The following is a 20,193-nucleotide window of genomic DNA, read 5'->3' as shown; positions in this document are numbered from 1 at the left end:
TTCTGTTACTTGCTATGCATTTCAGTTCCATCGCATCTAACACAGTACTTTTCTGCTAGTAGCAACCAGAAGGGTCAAGTTTTGTAAGGATTTTTACACAAAAATTTTGTAAAATTACTACAATTTTGTAAGGAAGGAGCTATATAGGATTTGAGTTCTCTTTCCCATTTCCCTGTCACCTCTCAACAAGAAAAGTAAGGTACTTTTCCCAACCAATCATTTTCATCAGACATCCTACTCCTCCAAAAGATTACTAAAGAAAAAATTATGCTGAATGCTAATGGATCTAATTCTTACCATACTAAGAGACCTCCTAGACTTATTAAATCTCCCTCTACACTGCCCTTGTGAGGCCCCAGCTGGAGTACTGCATCCAAGACTGGGGCCAACACAAGAAAGATGCAGAGCTGCTGGACAAGGGCCACTAAGATGATCAGAGGGCTGGAGCATCTCTCCTATGAAGAAAAGTTGAGTTGAGCTTGTTCAGTCTAGAGAAAAGGCTCCAAAAGGAGAGACCTCACTGCAGCCTTGTACCTGAAGGCAGCTTATAAACAGGAGAGAGATTAACTTTTTACAAAGGCAGATAGCAATAGGACAAGCAGGAAAGGTTTAAAACTCAAAAAAAAAAAAAAAAAAGGGGAAATTCAGGTCAGATGTTAGGAAAAAATTCCTTACTCAGAGGGTAGTGAGACCACTGAAGCAAGACACCCAGAGAAGCTGTGAGAGCCCCATTCCTGTAGAATGGTTGGACAGGGTCCTGGGCAGCCTGAGCTGGTGGGTGACAGCCCTGCCCATGGCAGGGGTATGGAACAGGACAGGCTTTAAGATCTCTTCCAACCCAAACTATTCTATGATGTACAGGTCTTCTATACTTTAACAGATCCGGATAGATATCCTGACATAGGTTTTCAGTCAAGCCACATGGCCTTAGAGGAGCCTTTGTGCAGAATAGTTTTTCAAATACAGCATAAACATGAGAACTACAGCTATCAGCAAAAGGAAGTTATCTTATGAGTCTGTGCTCACCAACAAGGTCTGTGATCATCACCTCCCTTTTGAAACACTTCAGAAGTGACAGCACACTCAGTACAGTTCAGCATGCCTGGTTATTACTGACACTTAAAAATAGATGCTCCCAGCAATCACACAACATGCAAAAGATACAAATCACCTATTTAGACAGACAGGCAAGAAGCTACAGTGCATTCACCATGGGACAAGAACACGCTTTCCAGTAGAAGATCCAGATTTCAGTGAGTTTCAGTAACAACTGGGGAAGCCTTGCACAGTACAGTGCCCCACATTTGCAGGGGGATGGTGAAGGGATCAGGCTGCCTTCATCCTTAGTAAAACAGCCTTGAGAACAGCAGTTGCTGAGGTAGGAATACAAGTAGAGATAGTGCATGTGAACAGTTCACCCCAAACTGTCAGACAGCAGCTTCCCAAAATGGATTTCACTGAATATGACAACCATCAGCTGGATGAAACAGTATCAAAAAAATTACAAAGAGTTTTGAGGCAGAGAGGAATAAGAGCAGCTGCAAAGGCAGGTTAGTTTGTATCTTATGCTGCCTTGGGTGGTGAGCACGTGTCTGCATGGTATTAGAGCTGCTGAGGATTACAAACATTTTGAAGTTCGTAGTGGTATTTTAACATAAATGAATATTCTTAAGAGATCGTTTCAACCAGGATTTGTTTTTATCTACGTGAACCTAACCGCCTTCCCCTGTTTAGATAGTGGTTTTGACAGGTCCTTACAATTTGCACATAACTGACCCACTTCTAGTAGACTATAGCCGCTGTAACCCTCAAGGTGTTTGTTTTAAAATAACACCATGTAGTTTAATGAGTAGTGAAAACTAATATTGACATTTAAAGTTTCAATCAAAGTTCATTCCAGTAAAATAACGGCAGAAGTTCAAAGCACTAAATGAAGGTTCAGATCTCTTGCAAACTCGTTCTCTCAAGCTCTCCTCTGTAATATTACCATTTGAAACTTCTAAACAAAAATTGGGAAACAAACCCAGAATGTTCATGAAATTTAATTTGTATACTCTTATCTAAGCTCGACTACTCTGCTAAGCGCCAAGGTACATTTCCTCACACCACAGGTAACCAACCTTCTGTAACTTAAAGATAATGCATCTCAAACAATTGAAGCTTCCTACAAAGTATTTGCAAATAGGCAACCATCACAGAGTACCTGGAACTGTTAGTTCCCACTTCCCATCACCTCACATGAACTGGTTCACGGCCTCACTGTTGAAAACCAAATGATTTTAGCCTTCCTCCACCTGGCCACACCCCAGGAACTTCTCGTGCCTGCAGTTACAATATAAGAGCTCCAGACTATGCCTGCCAGACAAACCCTCCAGCAATGGGGCACACTGAGCTACACAGTCACAGCAACCTCCTTCCTGAGCACCCAGCTTCAGCCCTGCTTCTGTGCCAACACAGCTGTGAAACAGATCAGCAGCTAACCCCGTAGGAAACACACAGCAAGCAAGTGAACAGGATGAGACATCAAAGCAGCCCAGAGCAACTAAGCACCTGAAAAAATGGCTTAATTCTGCTACCACAGCACCATTTCTTTTAAAATGAAGGAAGTGTTCCAACCCCTCCTTCAAATTCCTTAATTTTTTCCTCTCTGTTAAAGAAAAAAAAGTTACAGATCACAGCTTAAGTTTAATAGATAGCACAGTCTTAATGCTTGAAGTATTCTCATTCACCACCCCGCCTCAGGACAGAACGCACAAGGATCTTCAAAACATTAAAGCCCATGGTTACTTCCTCAAGGTGCAAAGATAATGATTTACCCAGGTTATACTTCAGTGCATAGCAACACAAAGGATAACCATTAACCAGAAACAAATGGGAAAACTTATGAAGATGCAAAATCCTCTATAGCTCAAAAACTTTCTGTTGAGAAACAATCAGAACATTCATCCTAAGCATAACAGTTTCAGGTACTCACTTGACTCTGAAGCACACAAGTCTTCCATAAACATGCATGCCACTCAAAATTAAAGCAGCATGATATACATTTAATTATTTCCTTCTATTCCAGACAAACTCTCTGTACAGTACTTGTGCTGTTTCACCACCCTACTTCTACACACTATAAGACGTATTGCTACCAGCAAAGACAAGTTACGATTTTTAGCTGCTCTACCAAGAAACCCATTTTTCTATAATGTTTTCTCGAAGAAAGAAAGAACACCAATGACTCTGACTTTTTTTTTCTTTCCCATTTTCGATCAATTGGTGGAAGACAATTCCCCCCACACACCGATTTCTTTGCTTTAAGAAGTTCCCTGTTCAGCTATCTTTCGGGCACAGATGTGTATTCAACTGTTCTTGTCCCATCATAAAGCAATTCATAGCATTGCTACCAATTCCTTACAACTATGGAAACTGCAGCAATTTCAGTAACACCACAAAAGTGATGCCATCAGTGATGCTGCAAGTCTTAGGAAATCAATGACATAACACCCGTCAAGCTTAGAGGGAAAGCATTCTGTTGTTAGTAAATGCTTTAATTGTTTTTTTCCCATTTCTGTCAGGAATAACCCATAGCATCACATTGAAGCCAACACTGCGGCAGTCAGCCTGAAAACTTGAGCACCTTTCACATTTTCAGCAAAGCACAACTAAAACTACAGTGCTAATAAAGCTCTTGACGAACTTGCCCAGACTAAATTAACCATACCGCGTTATGTAGCAGTTTTTAATGTTTGTGGGCTGGATTTCCAAGCTGACTCAGTAGGCTCCTGAAATGCTGTCCTGTTTCTAGTAGACTACAACCACTGTAACCCTCAAGGTGTTTCTTTTCAAATAACCAAACACAAAGCTACAGATGATAGCAAAGCCCATCACGCTTTCTTTTGCTATTCTTCTTTATAAAACTCCTAGCTGGTAAGCTACACGTAGTGAGAGAGTTCTAAACTCTACAAACTCTACACACGGCTTCGGGAGCACCGCTCCTTCCAGCGGTGGAGACGGGAGGCGTCACACTCACAGTTAAGGGACTCCAACAAACGCTCAGCCACGGAGCGATCCGGTACAGGAGGCAGAAACTTACAGCGGCCGGCGCAGCTCAGAGCACAGGTGCAAACACCCACCTCCCGCAGCCCTTCCTTAGCAGCCAGCGGCTTTAACCGCCCGCCTTTTAACCTCAGAGCGCAGCACCACCGCAGCCAGCCTCACCGCTCACAAAAGCCCCACCGCTATCAGCGCGCTGTGCCAGACTCCACCGCTCTCGCCCGCTCCCAACACGCCGAAAGCGGACGCTCAGCGCGGAGCTCCGCACGCAGGGCCGGGAGCAGAGCCGTCCCGCCGCGGTTCCCGCCGCACTTTCTGAAGTCTCCCCCTCGCCCAAGTTTCTCGGCCGCCGCCTCGACCCGGCAGCCCAGGCCGCTCCGCTCGCCCCGCAGCACGGCCCGGCCCGGCCCCCGCTCCGGAGCGCGCCCCGCAGGGTTCTGTCCAGCCCGGGGTCCCTCCGCCCGCCCCGCCGCGCTCCTCACCCGAGAGGCCCCGCTTCTTCTTCCTGCCCCGGTCGCTCTCGTAGAACCCCAGCGTCTCCGTTCGCTGCTGCGGCGACGGCTGCCCCGGGCCGGCGGGAGGCGGCCGCAGCTCGCCGCTCCCCCACAGAGTTTTCGGTTCCCCGCGACAGCCGTCCTGCTGCAGCTGCTCCGGGCCGCCGCCGCGCCGCCCTTCCCCGCCGCCGCCCGGCGCGGCGGCGTCGCTAACGCCGGCCATGTTCGCCGCCCGCTCCGCGCCCGCCGCCCCCGAGCCGCGCGCCGCGCCGCGCCCCTGGCTGTGACTCATCACCGCGCGACAGCGGCGCGGCTCGGCCCGGCCGCCGCTCCTGCACTGAGCGCGGGGCGGGGCGGAAGGCGGCGCGGCGCCATCTTGCGCGGCGTTAACCGCTTGTGCGCCGGCCGCCCCGCGCTCAGCCTGCCGCACGGCGGAGCCTTCCTGCGTCCCGCGGGGCCCTCGCGCTTCCTGCGGTTTTGTAGCTATGGCGACGTGCAAATAACGGTGTTTGTCTGAGGGAACAGCTGGCGGGTGCGCTGCTGTTGGCCTGAGGAGCGTGCGCGTAAAGGTCGCACGGGGTCTGGAGCAGGAGTTCAAAGCGAGCGCAAATAGCGCTATTAATCTGCACCGCACCGCGCAAATAAGGCCGCGGTCAGAAAAGGAGTGCGAGAGGTGAATTATTAACTGTAATGCCAACGGGATTTCAGTGACATGCGGTACACATCTGAGGTCAGCACTCCGCTGCCTCTGTTTGTGCAGCTGATCGTCGCTGCTGCCCAGGAGCCGAGCCGTGGGACCCGCCTGCACACCCGCAGGCCGCCAGAGCTCCAGGTGGCCGCTAAGGCCGGCGCACCCGGCCTGCCCCACAGCCACCCCCGAAGTCTTGCGGCTCGGTCTTGCTGAGGCTGGAAATGTGTTTAGTTAGTTGCAGTGTGCCACTGCTGGCCATGTTCGTGAAAAGTAATTGTTCCAGTCTCAAAAATGTTTGCTGTTTTTAGAAGAAAACACGTGAAGAGCTGCTCAAGGAAATGTCAGAGTGCTTGTGTGAAGGCAGAGTTCACATGAGTGCACAAGGACAAAACACCTGGCCTGAATTTCAAGTACACGATCTCCTTCACATTCACTTCTGTTCTTATCATGCTTTCAGAAGCCAGATTTGTTCAGCTTAATATTTAGCTACTTATCCTGCCAAAACAAAGAATGCTTTATTCTTGCTTTGGAAGACCACAGTGTATGTAGTTTTCCCCTATAACTCTGAGTTAATTGAAGAGAGGGTTGTCTCAGAACATTTCAGGCCTTGGATAGTCTAGAAGTACCCATTTCCACTGCCGTTGAATGCCCCTCATCAGGTAGGATTAATCCAGGTCTTCAAGTTTTTCAGGCAAAGGAGTGCTTTTTACAGAGTCTTAAAATATGTAATAATAACAGAGAGCTAACAGTGATAGCTACAATACATCCACAGTTTTGGCTTTCTTCTGCCTTCTTTTCTGTGTGGGTTTAAAAAGCAGTTGAAAAGTAGGATGCAGAACAGAAACCACTAAAAAATACCTGATAACTTCCTCTCAGCAGGAAAAATGCTGCAGTGCACACAAAGTGGTGTGACACCCTGAGGGACTGCTTCTCTCCTTCCAATTGTACATAATGGCTATATGCCTCTCACAGTCTTTAAGGACAACAAATTGTAACAACCTTATTATCAGTCGTATCCAAATGAAGGCATCTGCAGCATCAAGCATCATCTAACAACCAGCTCTGTCTTCTTCCTTTAGGCTCATTGAAAAGCTATGAAATGAATTATCTGCATTAGTTGTGACAGCACGTACATTTCGTATATCTTGGGCTGACTCGAGATAACCTTGCTTAGTTTACAATATCTTCCAGTTTTCCATTTGAAATAGTTTGGCTGAAGGCATAGTAATAGTATGACTGCAGTACTTTTCAGCTAAGAATTCACTTTTGTTTTTGTCACCTCAAAAGTATATTGAGCAGATGGTCTCAAGGCAATACGCACAGAGTCCCTGCATTTCTTTTTCCTGAGTTTTACATGCAGTTTGTAACCCATTGCTGCCCAGAATTTTGATGTGCTCATTTGCATGTGCAAAGATGTGTGTGTCAGCTATTACACATGGCATTTTTGCAAGTTGGCCACTTCAAGAAGGCCACTCAACAGCAGCAAGATCCAGTCTCAAGGTCTTTGAACTAACAAATTCAGAGGGGAGAAGTTGTTTAGTGAAAAATTATAGTGGTGTTGGTACAGGAAGTAGTGGCTTTGCTGTGAGGAGTTATCTGGGGCCATCTGTTGTTTGGGCACTTCAAGTTGTGTTTTGTTGCTTTCTATAGCTTATCTGCTAAGAGACATACTACTGAGTGACTGTGCAGAGGGTCAGAATCCACTTTGCAGTTTCATAACCATTCACAAATCTTTTTCCCAAATCAATTTTTCTTGGAACAAGACACTGTCCTGTATATATTCCCACAAATGGAGTTCTGCTTTTTTCCAAGAGAGACAGTTTGCAGGGGTGGTGGTTTCAAAGTAATGACTCGCCCCAAGAAGAAAATGCGGCTTCATTCGTGTAACAGTTGAAACCATTTGGATACTCATAGAGTGCATACAAACTGGGAATAAAGAACTATTTGCATTTTATTAGAAAAAAGAGTACTGCTGATTTTTGGAGCTTGTGAAGCTCAGCTCTTTTTTTTTTTTTTAACTTTAGGTTGCCCAAATGTATTCTGGAATAACAATTATCTACCTATAATGTATCTGATACATAGGCATAACGGAAGGAATATTGCTGATATAATATCAGGTTTCTTCTGACACTTAGAAGTTTTAAAACTTTTATAATGTGTCCAGTTCAGTATTAGTTCCTGAGTACTGATTGCTGTTAGTTGCTGATTGCAACTATTCTGTCTCCTGATGAAGATAGTTAATTAGCATTTTTATACGTATTAAAATCTTCCTTTAGTTGCACTGGATTCTTTTTTGTCCAAAAGACTCAACAAAGTGTTGTGAAGAAGGCTCAGATGGCGGATAACCTTTCTTTGCAGTCCTTTTTGCTGGCAGAATTTAGTTGTCTTTTCCAGACCCCTACAAAGTCAGATATCTCCTATTAACATGGATAGTTAATCAGTGAAATGTGCTAGAAAGAGATTAAAGAGATTAAATAAGAGTTTATTTTAGGGAGCAATACAAACGTCAACGAAAAACTGTCAACAAAGTGGTAAGTAATAAGAGAAGTAAATTATTGACATAGGTTAAGAAATGTGAAAGAAGTCTTGAGAAAAGGATGGAAACTAAGTGTACTGTACCAAACAGAGGTAAGTGAAACTGGTGAATACCTAAGTTAGCAATAAAGTATTATCAAGTGTGAAAATGGTGATAATAGTAATGCAACAAAACGTAACTATACAAAAACATCTGGTAACTGTCTTTCATTCTTACAGCCTTCAGTGTGATTTTCAAATATTTTTCATTTTAAAAAATGGCATCACCAGGTGCACCTTCTGTGAGGAGGAAAGTCAAGAAAACTCATGAACCCAAAGTCCAATAATGGTATTTTTTCCACAAGGAAATAAGCAAAATGTATTAGGTTTGTGACTTGCAGTTAATTGATCCTCTTAGTGTGAGTGCATATTAATTCTACTAAAGGCAATGCATCTCTTAGCAACAACCAATATTAACAAACTTTGTTCTAAATCTTTCCAAATCACAGCTGTCATACATTTTCAAGGTACAAAAGTATTGGTTGGAAATGTGATCTAATTCTATCTCAGTTGGTTCTGTTTCATATCTGAAGTTAAAAATATCTGTTTACGCCCACAAGAGAAAAATCTTGCAGAGATTCTCGTCTCCATTTTATGTTCAACATCTAAGCAGTATCTCTGTGGGATAATCTTCATATGTGAAAAACAATCTGTGTAAGAAATAAAAGCCTATAAATATGATCTAGCACTGAACATTTTTCACTTACATATTTTATTTTCTTACCTCACTATAAAATTTACAGTTGACCGTATTTTTTTTCTGAGTTGTATTCTCAGCAAAGATTAGGTTTACTCTTAGGTAAGCTAAGGACATTACTCAGTTTCAGCGTGTCCTTGAATAATGCAAGTACAAATTGCGTTATGCAATACAACGCTACCTGAAAGTCAGGTTTGACTTCTCTCTGGTACATTTCCATTATTTGTTTGCTGCAGATACGCTATTGTATAGCAAAGGAGGTGTTCCATCAAACAAAAATTGTTCAAAATCAATGGTACTTTCCAGTAACAGCATAATTTTCCATTCCATCTTTCTAATATTTAGAAAAAATCATTCTTTTGAGATATTTCTCTGTAACATCTTGTCTTGAGACCCCAGTTCAGAAGTTCGAGGAGTGGAGTGCAGGAGTATAGAAAATTAGTTCACGATCACAGTTTTTTTTAAAAAAGCATACATTATTTTATCATAATATACTTTCTGTCATCGCTTTTGTTCAGACTTACACAAGCTCCCTAGTTTAATATTTCTATAGCTCTTTCCCTGTATGATATCTCAAGTATTTTTTTCAAGGCAATACTTTTCTGTGACTCTCAGGGTCAGTCTTTTCTTGCCTGTGATCTGATTTCTTGGTGTAGAGATTTCTTTTGGGTTTGCATCTTGAGCAAAACCCCACAGCTGCCTTGTAGAATCATGGAATTGTTTGAGTTGGAAGGGAAGGGCATCTAGTCCAACTCCCCTGCAATGAGCAGAAACATCTACAGCTCTATCAGGTTGCTCAGAGCTTGGTCCAGACTGGCCTGGAATGTCTCTAGGGATGGGGCATCCACTACCTTTCTGGGCAACCTGTTCTGTTGCTTCACTACCCTTATAAAAAGACCTTAGAGAAGAGGCAGCAAATGGTCTTTTCAACCCAAACATAACTGACCTGTATGATATATGGGGCATTTCCCCTCAAGGTTCACACACTTGGAAGCAAATAATAGAGAGATTCCTGAATCTCTTAGATTTCAAGTTATTTTGTCCCAGTCTTCATCCTGAAGTGATGGAAGAAACATCTATTTCCTCTTTATTTGTTGTTACATATAAGTAGTTATACTGTATAGCATTTAAAGATGGCTCTGTAGATGGCAAGGTGTTTTTAAATCTTATAGAAGTGAAGCTACTTTTGACTCCAACCTCAGCTACTGCCTTAGGAGATCTAAGCCAGATTTGAGGTGTGAGGGGAATAGGTGGGTGTAAATCAGTAGACAAAATGCAGATGGAAAGAAAAATAAAGGCTATGAGGGTTTCAAAAATCATGAAATGGGAAGAGAATAGCATTGGTCTCAGCTCTAAAACACAAGTTTCATGTACCTAAAAATGAAATTCTCAATATCAGACAGTGTTTTGTTGTTGTTTGCTTGTTTTTCTCAGGTTTCATAAAGTAAGTTAATTGTCAGTACTGGTTTCCTAATGTAGGAGTTTATGTCTACCATTTCTTCATATTTTTCAGGTCCAAGGAGCAGAGATGAAAACCAAAACTCAGAATGGTCTGAGTTATGTGCCTTGACTTAAAGGATGAGTTCTCAGTCATGCCAAACCCAAAGAGAGATGGAAATCCATCTCTCTTATTGGTGTCTTTAGTAATCAGAGTTACTGTGAACAGTGCTATTGATTTTAATAAGCTCAAAATCTCAGCACAGCAGGAAAATATCTGTTATGATAACGTATGCAGATATATATACATACACACACACACACACACACACACACATATATATATATACAAGTTTTATGGCTAATATTAGCATGTGGGATCCCTAGATAGGATCTTAAGCCTCTCACTTCTGGAAAGCATCTCTACTCAGGAGAGAATTCATATGTGTCAGATTTAAACATAAGAGCAAGGGCATTCCTGATTTTAGTCATTAGCAGTGTGTTCTTAAAAAATGTTTAGCCTCCTGGAGGATTGGATATATCAGTTAAGAGGTCCTGGGATTCCCAGTTTAGGTTAGTTCAGAAAATTGTTGTCCATTTTGCAATTATAGTTACGCATGTAAATACACGTTCCATAACATACATAGAATATATGTATTGCTTACAAATGTATACCTAGCAGCTCTGAGTCCAAACTTTTAGCAATTGTAAGTCAAAATGAAGTCATGTTTTACGAGTGGACTCATGCAATTTTCATGAGTTTGGGACTGGTTTTGAATTGTTTGAAGTCTGAAAGAAAAAGTTTTTTTATTTAATTGAATCAGTGGTGCTATAATACATACAGATTATCTATTCCAATGTGAACAAAACTGCAAAGGTAAAAAACCTTATTCAGAACTGCTCTTCACACAGGCAGATAATTTTTTAATACATATAAACACATATATTTATATATGTGGCAATAGAATACTGAAATCAGAATCAAGTTCAGGATCTAAGTGTTGTTTTAACACTTACCCAGTCTCATTTAGGCAAGTGTTCAGTGCTACGCTTTTGAATAATTGTCTTCCCTTGAGACTGGTATTTGCTTTAGTTATCACTTTAGTTATTAACTCCTACAATTCAGTTTTCAAATGTGACAGCAGTGTTTGGATCAAGTTCAACTCTGAATTCATTCCAGTAATGCCAGCATAGTTTGTATGATCATTTCTATATTTGTGTGCAGCCGTGGGTTTTTGATATATTCCCAAACCATTATATCCATATCCATATCCATATCCATATCCATATCCATATCCATATCCATATCCATATCCATATCATCTATACCTATACCTATACCTATATCTATATATCTAGCAGTATATGAAATTGTGTCTATCAATATTAGAGTCACAGCATTGAGGGAATGATTTCTTTTGTCACTCATTTTCTCCAAGACCCTCTGTGATAGCATGGTGAGATAAGAATACACTGTCAACAGGAACTCAGAATTTTCTGTCCCTTCTTTTTTCAAGTTTTTTTATTATTATTATTTTAAAGTAGGCAATTTTAATTTGGCAAGCTCTATACAAATCCAATCAGCACTTGGAACTCCAGGAGTATTGCTCTACCTTGATGAGTAACAGGGTGCACTGGAATGTGTTTGGGATTGCTCTTTCAGCCCTGGCAGATCATAAAGATAGGCGCTCATACTGAAAATGATTGATACTCCTGCAAAATAACCCTACCTGCCCTACCTTTGCATCAACAAGCAGAACATTAACTAAACATGTTTTTCCCTTCCATTTTATAATTATTATTGTTGTGAGATATTTTAATTTACAAAAAATGATATGCACCAAAGCTGGCTTAATAGTTGGCAGAACACAGAAAAGGACATGATGAGTAAAACCTGAAAATCTGTCTGTCATCCACTTAGATCACACTGAGGATATCAGCCCATAGGCCTTGGTGAAACCATAAACTGGTTAAAGAATCCAAAATTTTAATCTGACCAAAGTGAAATATATTCATTTTTGGAAAATCTTACAAAAGCACATTTTCAATCACAAGCAGCTGACTAAGAAAATGTCCTTGTAAATGATGTCTCTTAACACTATTACATTTAAAGTACTGTCAGCATTTCTGTTACAGGGATTTACTGTGAAGTGCTAGATTAACTTCTTACTCAACCATAAGAATATGATTTTCTTTACAGTCTTTTTACAGTCTATTGGCTTGCTTTGGCCTAAAAAACATGCACAGGTGTGCACTGATGTTTGTATGTTTGTTTAGAGTACCTAAACACTGAAATGCTTTTTCTCATACTCAGGTGCCTATACATTGTACAGAGTTGTTTAGAAGCAGAAACCCACCCTACACAAGCAATCACCCAACTGACGTGCACAAAGATGACTCCCATGCGTACAGATATTTTTGTGGGCATTAGTCAGCTGCTTAGTTATGATAACTTGATACAAACTCTGGCTCTGGAGTTATTTTAGTGATCAGGATGCACTATTTTCATTCTGTTATAAATCCCTATAATATAATTGCTGACAGAACCTTTAACACAGCATTGCTAGCAGATCATTTGTTCTTTCAACCCAGGAATAAATGCCTGTTACATCAATTTTAATAATTGCAGTCCTGCCCAGTCAGGACGACCCCTTTCCAAATGACTGGCAATACCCAGAAGTTATATGACTCATTCACTCCTTTGTATATCCCCAGCTGGCACATTCAGTTCTCTCTTAGTACTCCTATGTTTCACAATTCATAGCAGTTGTTCTCCCCTTTCCATAAGTGAAATTATTAAAAATGAGAATTAATATTTTAAACAAAAACACAATGTTTGAATTTTGCCCCTTGGATGAACGCAGAGCTGTTGTCTTAACTGCATGCTGCATACTTCACTTTGTGGCAATATACTTTAGCCCTCCATGCACACCTTGTTTTGTACTAATATTTCACAGTTCCAGTAGGAGAGTTATGTCCTTACTTTTAGAGCACGATATACATTTAATTTGGAAACCATGATGTGTACAAGCAAGAGTAGATATTTTTTAATTAAAACCTGAGAATTAACAAGAAAGGAGAATAATGTTCACAGAACAAGTGTGTCTTTTGGTTAACTCTTTCTTTGCCACAACATGTTCCTGACCTCTGCTGCTGCGAGTTAAGATTGCTTATGGTGCCAATTCACCTTCATTTCTATAGTGTATTTCAGTGGAAGATCTTGTTGTCACCTTCTTTGCTGTGTTTGGTTCATCTCAGTAGCCACATTCTAAAAACTTTGCCTGAATAGCTGCCTTGACCCTTCAGACTTCTAGGCTGTCCTGTATGAGCTGGTATACACCTCGTTGAATCAGCCACAGGATCAGCCACATTATGTTTCTGAAGGGGCAGCCAGGAGTTGTATGTTTAACTCTGGAAAATAACTGAGGTCCCAGGAGAGAGTTACACACTACCATTTGTTTGCAGAGACCATTCTATCACTGTGATGCCAGAAGCCTCCTGCCTTGGAAGTTATGAAATAGACTGATCCTGCACCACAGTAGTTATGTGCAACAAAGCCTGATTTCTATAAACCTTCAAGGAAGTAATTGAGCAAATAATTCAGCTCTGAGAAAGTGTGAGCAATGACAAATCTTATTGGGTTAGAGGCAATTGTAGATGACAAGCTGTTTTACAATGAAGCCACTTGTATTCAGAATTTTTGATCCTGGTTGATGAGTGTAATTTTAGCCATACAGGCTTAAATATTTTAATTTAAATTCAGGAAGGGCTTAACCACTGAATTTCTCTTGTGGAAATGGATTTCCAGGTTGGGAACAACTCTAGCTCTTAGGCAGTGTTCCCATTTACTAAGTATAGCTATTCATTTTAATTTGCATAAAGAACATGGATATGTAAGTCTCCAATTACTTTAAAAGCAATATTTCAACAGATACAGTGAAGTAATTAGTTTAATGAGGAAATATCATTACATAGTGGAAAGCTTTGTTTGCCAAGGATCAATTTGTTGTCATTTGAATCCAACTAGAAATGAAATGCACAGAACAAAAAGTAAATTTTAGCAAAAGCCAACTTGTCTGTTTGGTACAAATGGAAAGTATATCTGCTTCTCAACCAGAGGGCTAAGTAAGGAGTTTTTCTGCATTGGAAGACTTACAAATGATCATTTAAAATATGAAGAGAGTAGGAAAGTTTATTGTGCAAACATGGGGAGTCAACAAGTTCCTTTTGTGGAAAGTAGAATAATTATTTCCAGAATACATTTTTCCTACATTTAAAATGAGGATACTTATTATTTATGGCATCTTTTCAGAATTGTGAAGCCTAAGTCAGAAACATCTGTTAATATCTCTGAAATTCTAAAACAGGGCAGCAAATATAACTTTTATATCTGGATTTCATTTGCTTGATTGTTAACCGTTGTTGATGCACTGTCATGTAAATTCATCATATCTCCCATACAAATAAAGAACAAGATATTGCTCAAAGAATTTTCCTGTCTATACTAGAGATTACAGATTACAGCAGTAATAAATCAAGTTATAACAATGAAAAATAAGTAGATAGAAAAGCAGTAAGGAATATAGCTGTGAGAGGTAACAAAACAGTTTCTGTTACGTACGTATTTTATCAGTCCACCCAAGTAGCCAAAAGGGCAAGGTGCCTTTTACCAGGAAGAAGGCATTTTTCCTCAGTATACAAAATGAATGTGAATGTTACTGATACAATAGGCAAATGTAGTACTACCTTTAATGTCCACAACACAATGATTTTCAGTTCTTGAAAATTACATTCTTGAAGATTATATAATCATTTTACCAACAAAAGCTTGGATTTAAAATATATGACCAAAGATGAAAATTATATTTTTAATTTTTTTTTGCATAATTTAGATAACTAGCATTAATATTTATTGTCAAGAATCATTAATTCTTATTTTAATTAAACTGAATGGTATCTAAGATCATTCATGTCAGTGTTGTATAAGCACTCAGATATAAGCTAGCGATGGTTCACTTTGACCTCTGGAAATCGTATAATCATGCCTGCCAGAGTAACTATATTAAAATAATAGAAACCCTGCTGAAAAGCAGAGACTATCTTCACCACTGATATTCAATCAACAGAGAAAAGCTCTTTTAACAATATACAAATATGCTACATCACAGCTTCAAATGAAAAATGAAGATCTAATATTCAGAATTGTATTGGTAAAGATTCAGTTTTGTGATAAGGGTATTAGTCTCCATTCTTTTGGACATAAATCAAATTTTAACTGATGAGATTAGGAAATTCTGCTGATTGGAACACTTTTTATTTCAGCCTGATCTGTTGCAGGGTTTCTTGTTCTTTGCTCCTCAGAAATCAGTGGGGTTGAAGGTAGGATGCTAGAGATGGAATATTGCCTTACAGTGAATAGTGATCTCATCAGATGTTGTGGTGCTTGTCTATTTATCCAAAACATGGATGGATTTTTTTACATTACACTGTGGCAAATCCTTAAAGGACCATACAATGATGGTTACTACTAATCAAAGAAATACCAAAAGAATATTCCACTTAAGCACAAAAGGATCCCCAACAAAGTTGTGCAAGTACTGTGTTCAGTTTTGGGCACCTCAATAAAGGAAGGACATTGAGGTGCTGGAGCAGGTATAAAGAAGGGCAACAAGGCCTGTGAAGGGCTTGGAGAATATGCCCTACAAGGAGAGACTGAGGGATCTGGAGCTGTGTAGTTTGGGGAAAAGGAGGTTGAGGGGAGACCTTATTGCTCCCTTCCTTCTCGCTGTATTACTTACAACGAGAGCAGAGTTGGTCTCTTCTTACTGGTGACAGAATGAGGGAAAATGGCCTCAAGTTGTGCCATGGTATGTTTAGGTTGGATATCAGGAAACAATTCTTTACAGAAGGGGTGGTTAAGCAGTGGAATAGGCTCCACAGGGAGGTGGTTGAGTCACCATCCCTGGATGTGTTTAAAAACCTTTTGGATGTGGTGCTCAGGGACACGATTTAGTGAAGGGCTGTTAGAGTTAGGTAAGTTTGGTTAGGTCACACTTGGACCTGATGATCTCTAAGGTCTTTTCCAACCTGAGCAATTCTATGAGCCTATGATTCAATGTCCCCTTGGCAGCTTTCCACGCAGCAGCTGTCAGGGAGTGAAGTTTGGCTGCGGGGCTCTCACCCAGCCCCTCATCTCTTCTTGCTCTGTGAGCTCTGAAGGAGGAGAATGTTGCAGGGACTGATGGCTTCTGTGGTGAGGAAACGCCTCTAAGTGCAAGCATGCGTTCTCTATGTGGGTATTTTGGAAACACTAGTGACACACTGAATCCGCATCTTTAATAATGATCAATAATCAAATTGGCATTCTGTGTTGACATTAGAAGATTAAGACTCCTGCATGTCTGGGGAGCAGTGAGCAACCGATGAGTTATGGCAGACATTTACATTAGGCCACTGTACTGCAGGAGCTGAACAAAGCTGCAGTAGCCTCAAAATGTCTATGCTGTATTTCTTTTTTAATTATGACATTTCTTAGCTGTCCTTTCAGCCTCAAGGACTTTCAGATCAGAACCCTGTTGACTACACTATGGTGCAGATGTGCCCAAGCCAATTTTTATACATAATCTTGTGATTTTTAAGAAATGTCTTTCAATTCAATATAAATTTCATTTTTAATGTAGACTTCTGTTAGATCTAAATAATTGCCAGAGAAGAGTCCTTGCCAGCAGCTGAATTATTGCAGTCTGTGCTATAATATCAGTGTGAATATAAATTGTTTTTCTTGTTAGCTTCCAAGTACTGTTTCTCTTTGAAAGATTGGCTATGAAGCATATACAAAGGTAAGCAGATTTTTAAAGAAAAGCCCAAAGTTCTATAGGAAAATGTGGAATAAAAAGAGGAGTATGCTCCTGGAAAATACTAAATAAATTTACCACAAAGGGTAAAATGTTTTTGGCACTGCTAAAATCACCATGCATAGTATAGAATCAAAGTGAAATTAAACTAATATGCATTAGCAACAACTTCAGTGCATCAGTAATTTTTTGTTCTATGCTGCCACCTTGTGACCACAAATATGACCTGCTGGCATATAGTAGCTAGGGTGAATAATCTGTTTAAATGCGACTCGCACAGTTCAGTGAGGACGCTTTCTGGAAAAACTCCTTCAATCCTTACATAGTTACTACATTCTGAGTCAATAGCAGGGAAATGGAAAGAACAGAGAAAATATTTGGCAGTATTTCTATGTGTACAGTCATTAGTGAAGTGTTGTATGTTTGGCCGTTTTAGATATGGCCTGCTTCACTAAATGCAGAGAAGTTGTTGTTCAAGAAAGTTTCTGAGAAGAAAACTTCTGTAAAGATCCATTAATTAGATCCTACCTGTGGATAAACAGATACACCAGGTAGTTAGCCCTTCTTCAAAGATCCATATGGAAAAGACTTAGCTTTCTTTCAGTAATGGAAAGCAACATTAAATAATAACCAACCAACGAGTTCTTTCTCCTCACTTTAACAAAAGAAAAATGCATTTAGTTTGGGGGTGAAATTCAAGGCTGTGTAAGTGAATGTTATAGAGTATTATGTTTTGTACAGCAGGTTGGTGTTGGGAAGACTCAAAACTAAGAGTAAATGAGAGCCTGTAGCAAGAGTGGCTGGTAGCTGCTGAACACACAGCAAGATATGCAATACCATGCATTGCACTGCTAGTACAAAGTAAAAACAATCTGAAAGGCCTCCATTTTCAGTGGTTCTACTAAGGATGAAGTTTTGCACACCGAGGCATGCTGGTTGTATGGTAATGGTTAGATGACAGAGTAGACATTCACTTCTAATGCTTCCAGTGCACCAAACTGCAGAAACCAACTTTCAAAGCTGGAGGACTACTGCTTACCAGGCATTCTTGGCCATCTGGGAGTGGAAATACCAAGTTGTTATGCAGGTATCATCCAACAGAGCAAAGGGGCATAAACTGTCCAAGAATGAATTAACCTAGAATTTAGAGATGAGTTTCAAACCACTTAATCAATGAGAATCTGAAGTGGTTATCATAGAATCATTGAATGGCTTGGGTTGGAAGGGACCTCAAGGATTATGAAGCTCCAGCCCCTCTCTTTTAACTGAGAGAGCAAAGGAAACCTGACTAGTAGAAGGGTGAATCTTGTTTACATTTAGAAAGAATTTTTCAGACAGATTGCTGGCTAGAATTTGGGAGTTTGTGTCCAGTATAGTCCAGTGTTTGCTGAAGTTAAAGATACAACAGATTCTGTAAGCTCAGAAAAATTTTAGTTACATAAACACATGGATAATGAAGTATCTTAACAAAGTAATGTAAATAACAACTTGTGAGACTTAGATGTAGCCTGAATTAGGGGAGAGCATGGAGGATGTAGGGGCTCATGCACAGAGAGGAATTCATTTCCTATCAGGAAAGGAAATGAAAGAGAAGTGGATGACCTGAGTGGAAAACAAAGATCTCTGCTTTATCTCTGCTGAGTTGAAACTCCAGATTCAAATGTTAGTTTAGGACCATTGCACTTAAGCATCTAAATTTCTCTCTAACACTTATGAAGCCTGGCAGATTCATTCTTTCCCAGGAAAGTGTACCTGCAGCAAGAATGCACTGCTCAAGGAAAGAATTTGCCATAGTAGATCTAGTCTGGAAGTTTGTGTAAGGAAAATTGAGAAGGTTTGTTGAAGCATCTCTGTGTTATTAAATTACTTTAAGTATTTCCTATATTAATTTGTTGTTCACTTTGAGCTTCATTCAAATTGTACATCACTGCTGTGATCTAAGAAATAGCATTGCTTAGAAACTAGGTGGAGCTATTTGTTTAGTACATGCGATGGTTTTGATGTGTTGCACTCTGCAGAATAGAGTGCACTGCTTATGTATGCAGATGATGCATGTAACATCTCTATTTCACCATGCATATATCTGATAAATTTAAATGGATACAATGATACATTTAATGATGTATCTGAGAACTGCCATGCTGTGCACATAGCGTGCATTTGTAAAGTGAATGTCCTTGTGTTACAAAGTGTTTCAGACAGCTTAAAGAGGTCAGTTAAGTGAGTGACACAGAAGATAGAGACTGCATTAGAAAAGGAGTGTTGAGGAAAGTCTTAAAAGAAGCCAGATGCCACAAAAACAGGTATTTTGAAATTATTGAGCTATATGTAGCAAGTAAAAATAAATACATTACCATTTACAGGTGCTTAGAAAGAAAACAGCAGAGCAGAGATTGAAGACTTATGTCAGAGATAGGAGCTAAGTCTCTTGAATCTGAATATAGAGGAATGGTCAGTCCTGTTTTCTCGAGGTTCATTCTGACAAATGCTACCTGCAAAAACCGCTTTTTCTAAGTATCAGAGGACAAGTGGTGCAATACACAGCCCATACACCATCTGCATCCCAAATTTCTTAATGTACTTGATGATTAGAAGCCAAAACTGTATGGTAAGGAAGCTAGGTTGAGTGCCTTTTAATATTTTAAGGCCTGTCTCATGGCCTTAAAATCTCTCCTTCATGTAGTGTTGTTCCCCAGGAAGCTCTTCACTCCTCCTTCATTCTGCACCTCATAGATACCTCAAGAGTCCTCTTACACTAATGAGTGATGTGCAACTTGAAGCCATCTCCAGAATTCTAATTTCTTTACATCAGCATCTGGAAATGCATTTTTGGCAAAACACAGCTGGGCTGCTCCTGGATGTGCTACATCTTGGAAGAACTGGGAGGAAGAACTGGGAAACTTCTACCTCTGGTGCTTTCATTGGAGCTTGAGTGGAAAGGCTGGATTATATTTGACTTGTTCATTGCCAACTGCTGGCTTTACAAAAGTAAGTAAAAGCACATAGAGCTGATTTCTGGCCTTTCTGACTTTACAGCCAGTTTGGTCACCAAAACAGGACTGTTTGCAAAATAATATACCTGTTAAAAGCCATGAAGTTGCAACTAAAGTGAGACTTTCCTAATGTATTTTTAATGTGTTAGAAAACAGACTAATCTACTGTTAATCTGGAGTTGCTAAGCTTTTTCCAGTTTTCATAGACCACAGACATTAGTGATAAGGCTTAATAGTTAAATACTCTTTGTTAAGACAACATTTTGGAAAGAGAACAAAGAATTCAATCAAAACTGTGATTGGCTTCCAAATAGTCTTTTCTGTCCCACTGCTCTCATTCTCTTGAATTCACAAAATGTTTGTTAAAATTATCTTTTCTCTTAACTGTTTTGAAAGTTGGCAGTGCTTGCAA

At 40.2% G+C, this 20,193-nt stretch overlaps 1 protein-coding gene across 3 annotated transcripts in view; it reads right to left on the bottom strand.

The window, feature by feature from the left end:
* TAPT1 (transmembrane anterior posterior transformation 1) overlaps positions 1-20,193 on the bottom strand; it is a 69,293-nt gene that overhangs the window by 32,607 nt on the left and 16,493 nt on the right. Inside the window, exon 1 of one of the 3 annotated variants that reach the window (XM_031588404.2) lies at positions 4,524-4,827. The exons of the other annotated variants lie outside the window; for them this stretch is intronic. Within the exon in view, the coding sequence (XP_031444264.2) occupies positions 4,524-4,827 (304 nt within the window). Of the gene's footprint in view, positions 1-4,523; positions 4,828-20,193 lie in introns of those variants that run through there. 3 annotated transcript variants of the gene reach the window in all.

This window comes from Phasianus colchicus, chromosome 4, assembly GCF_987193195.1.
Source record: "Phasianus colchicus chromosome 4, bPhaCol1.hap1.1, whole genome shotgun sequence".
NCBI lineage: Eukaryota > Metazoa > Chordata > Aves > Galliformes > Phasianidae > Phasianus > Phasianus colchicus.
The sequence above is the reverse complement of the archived record's forward strand: the minus strand, read 5'-3'. Positions and strand labels throughout refer to the sequence as shown.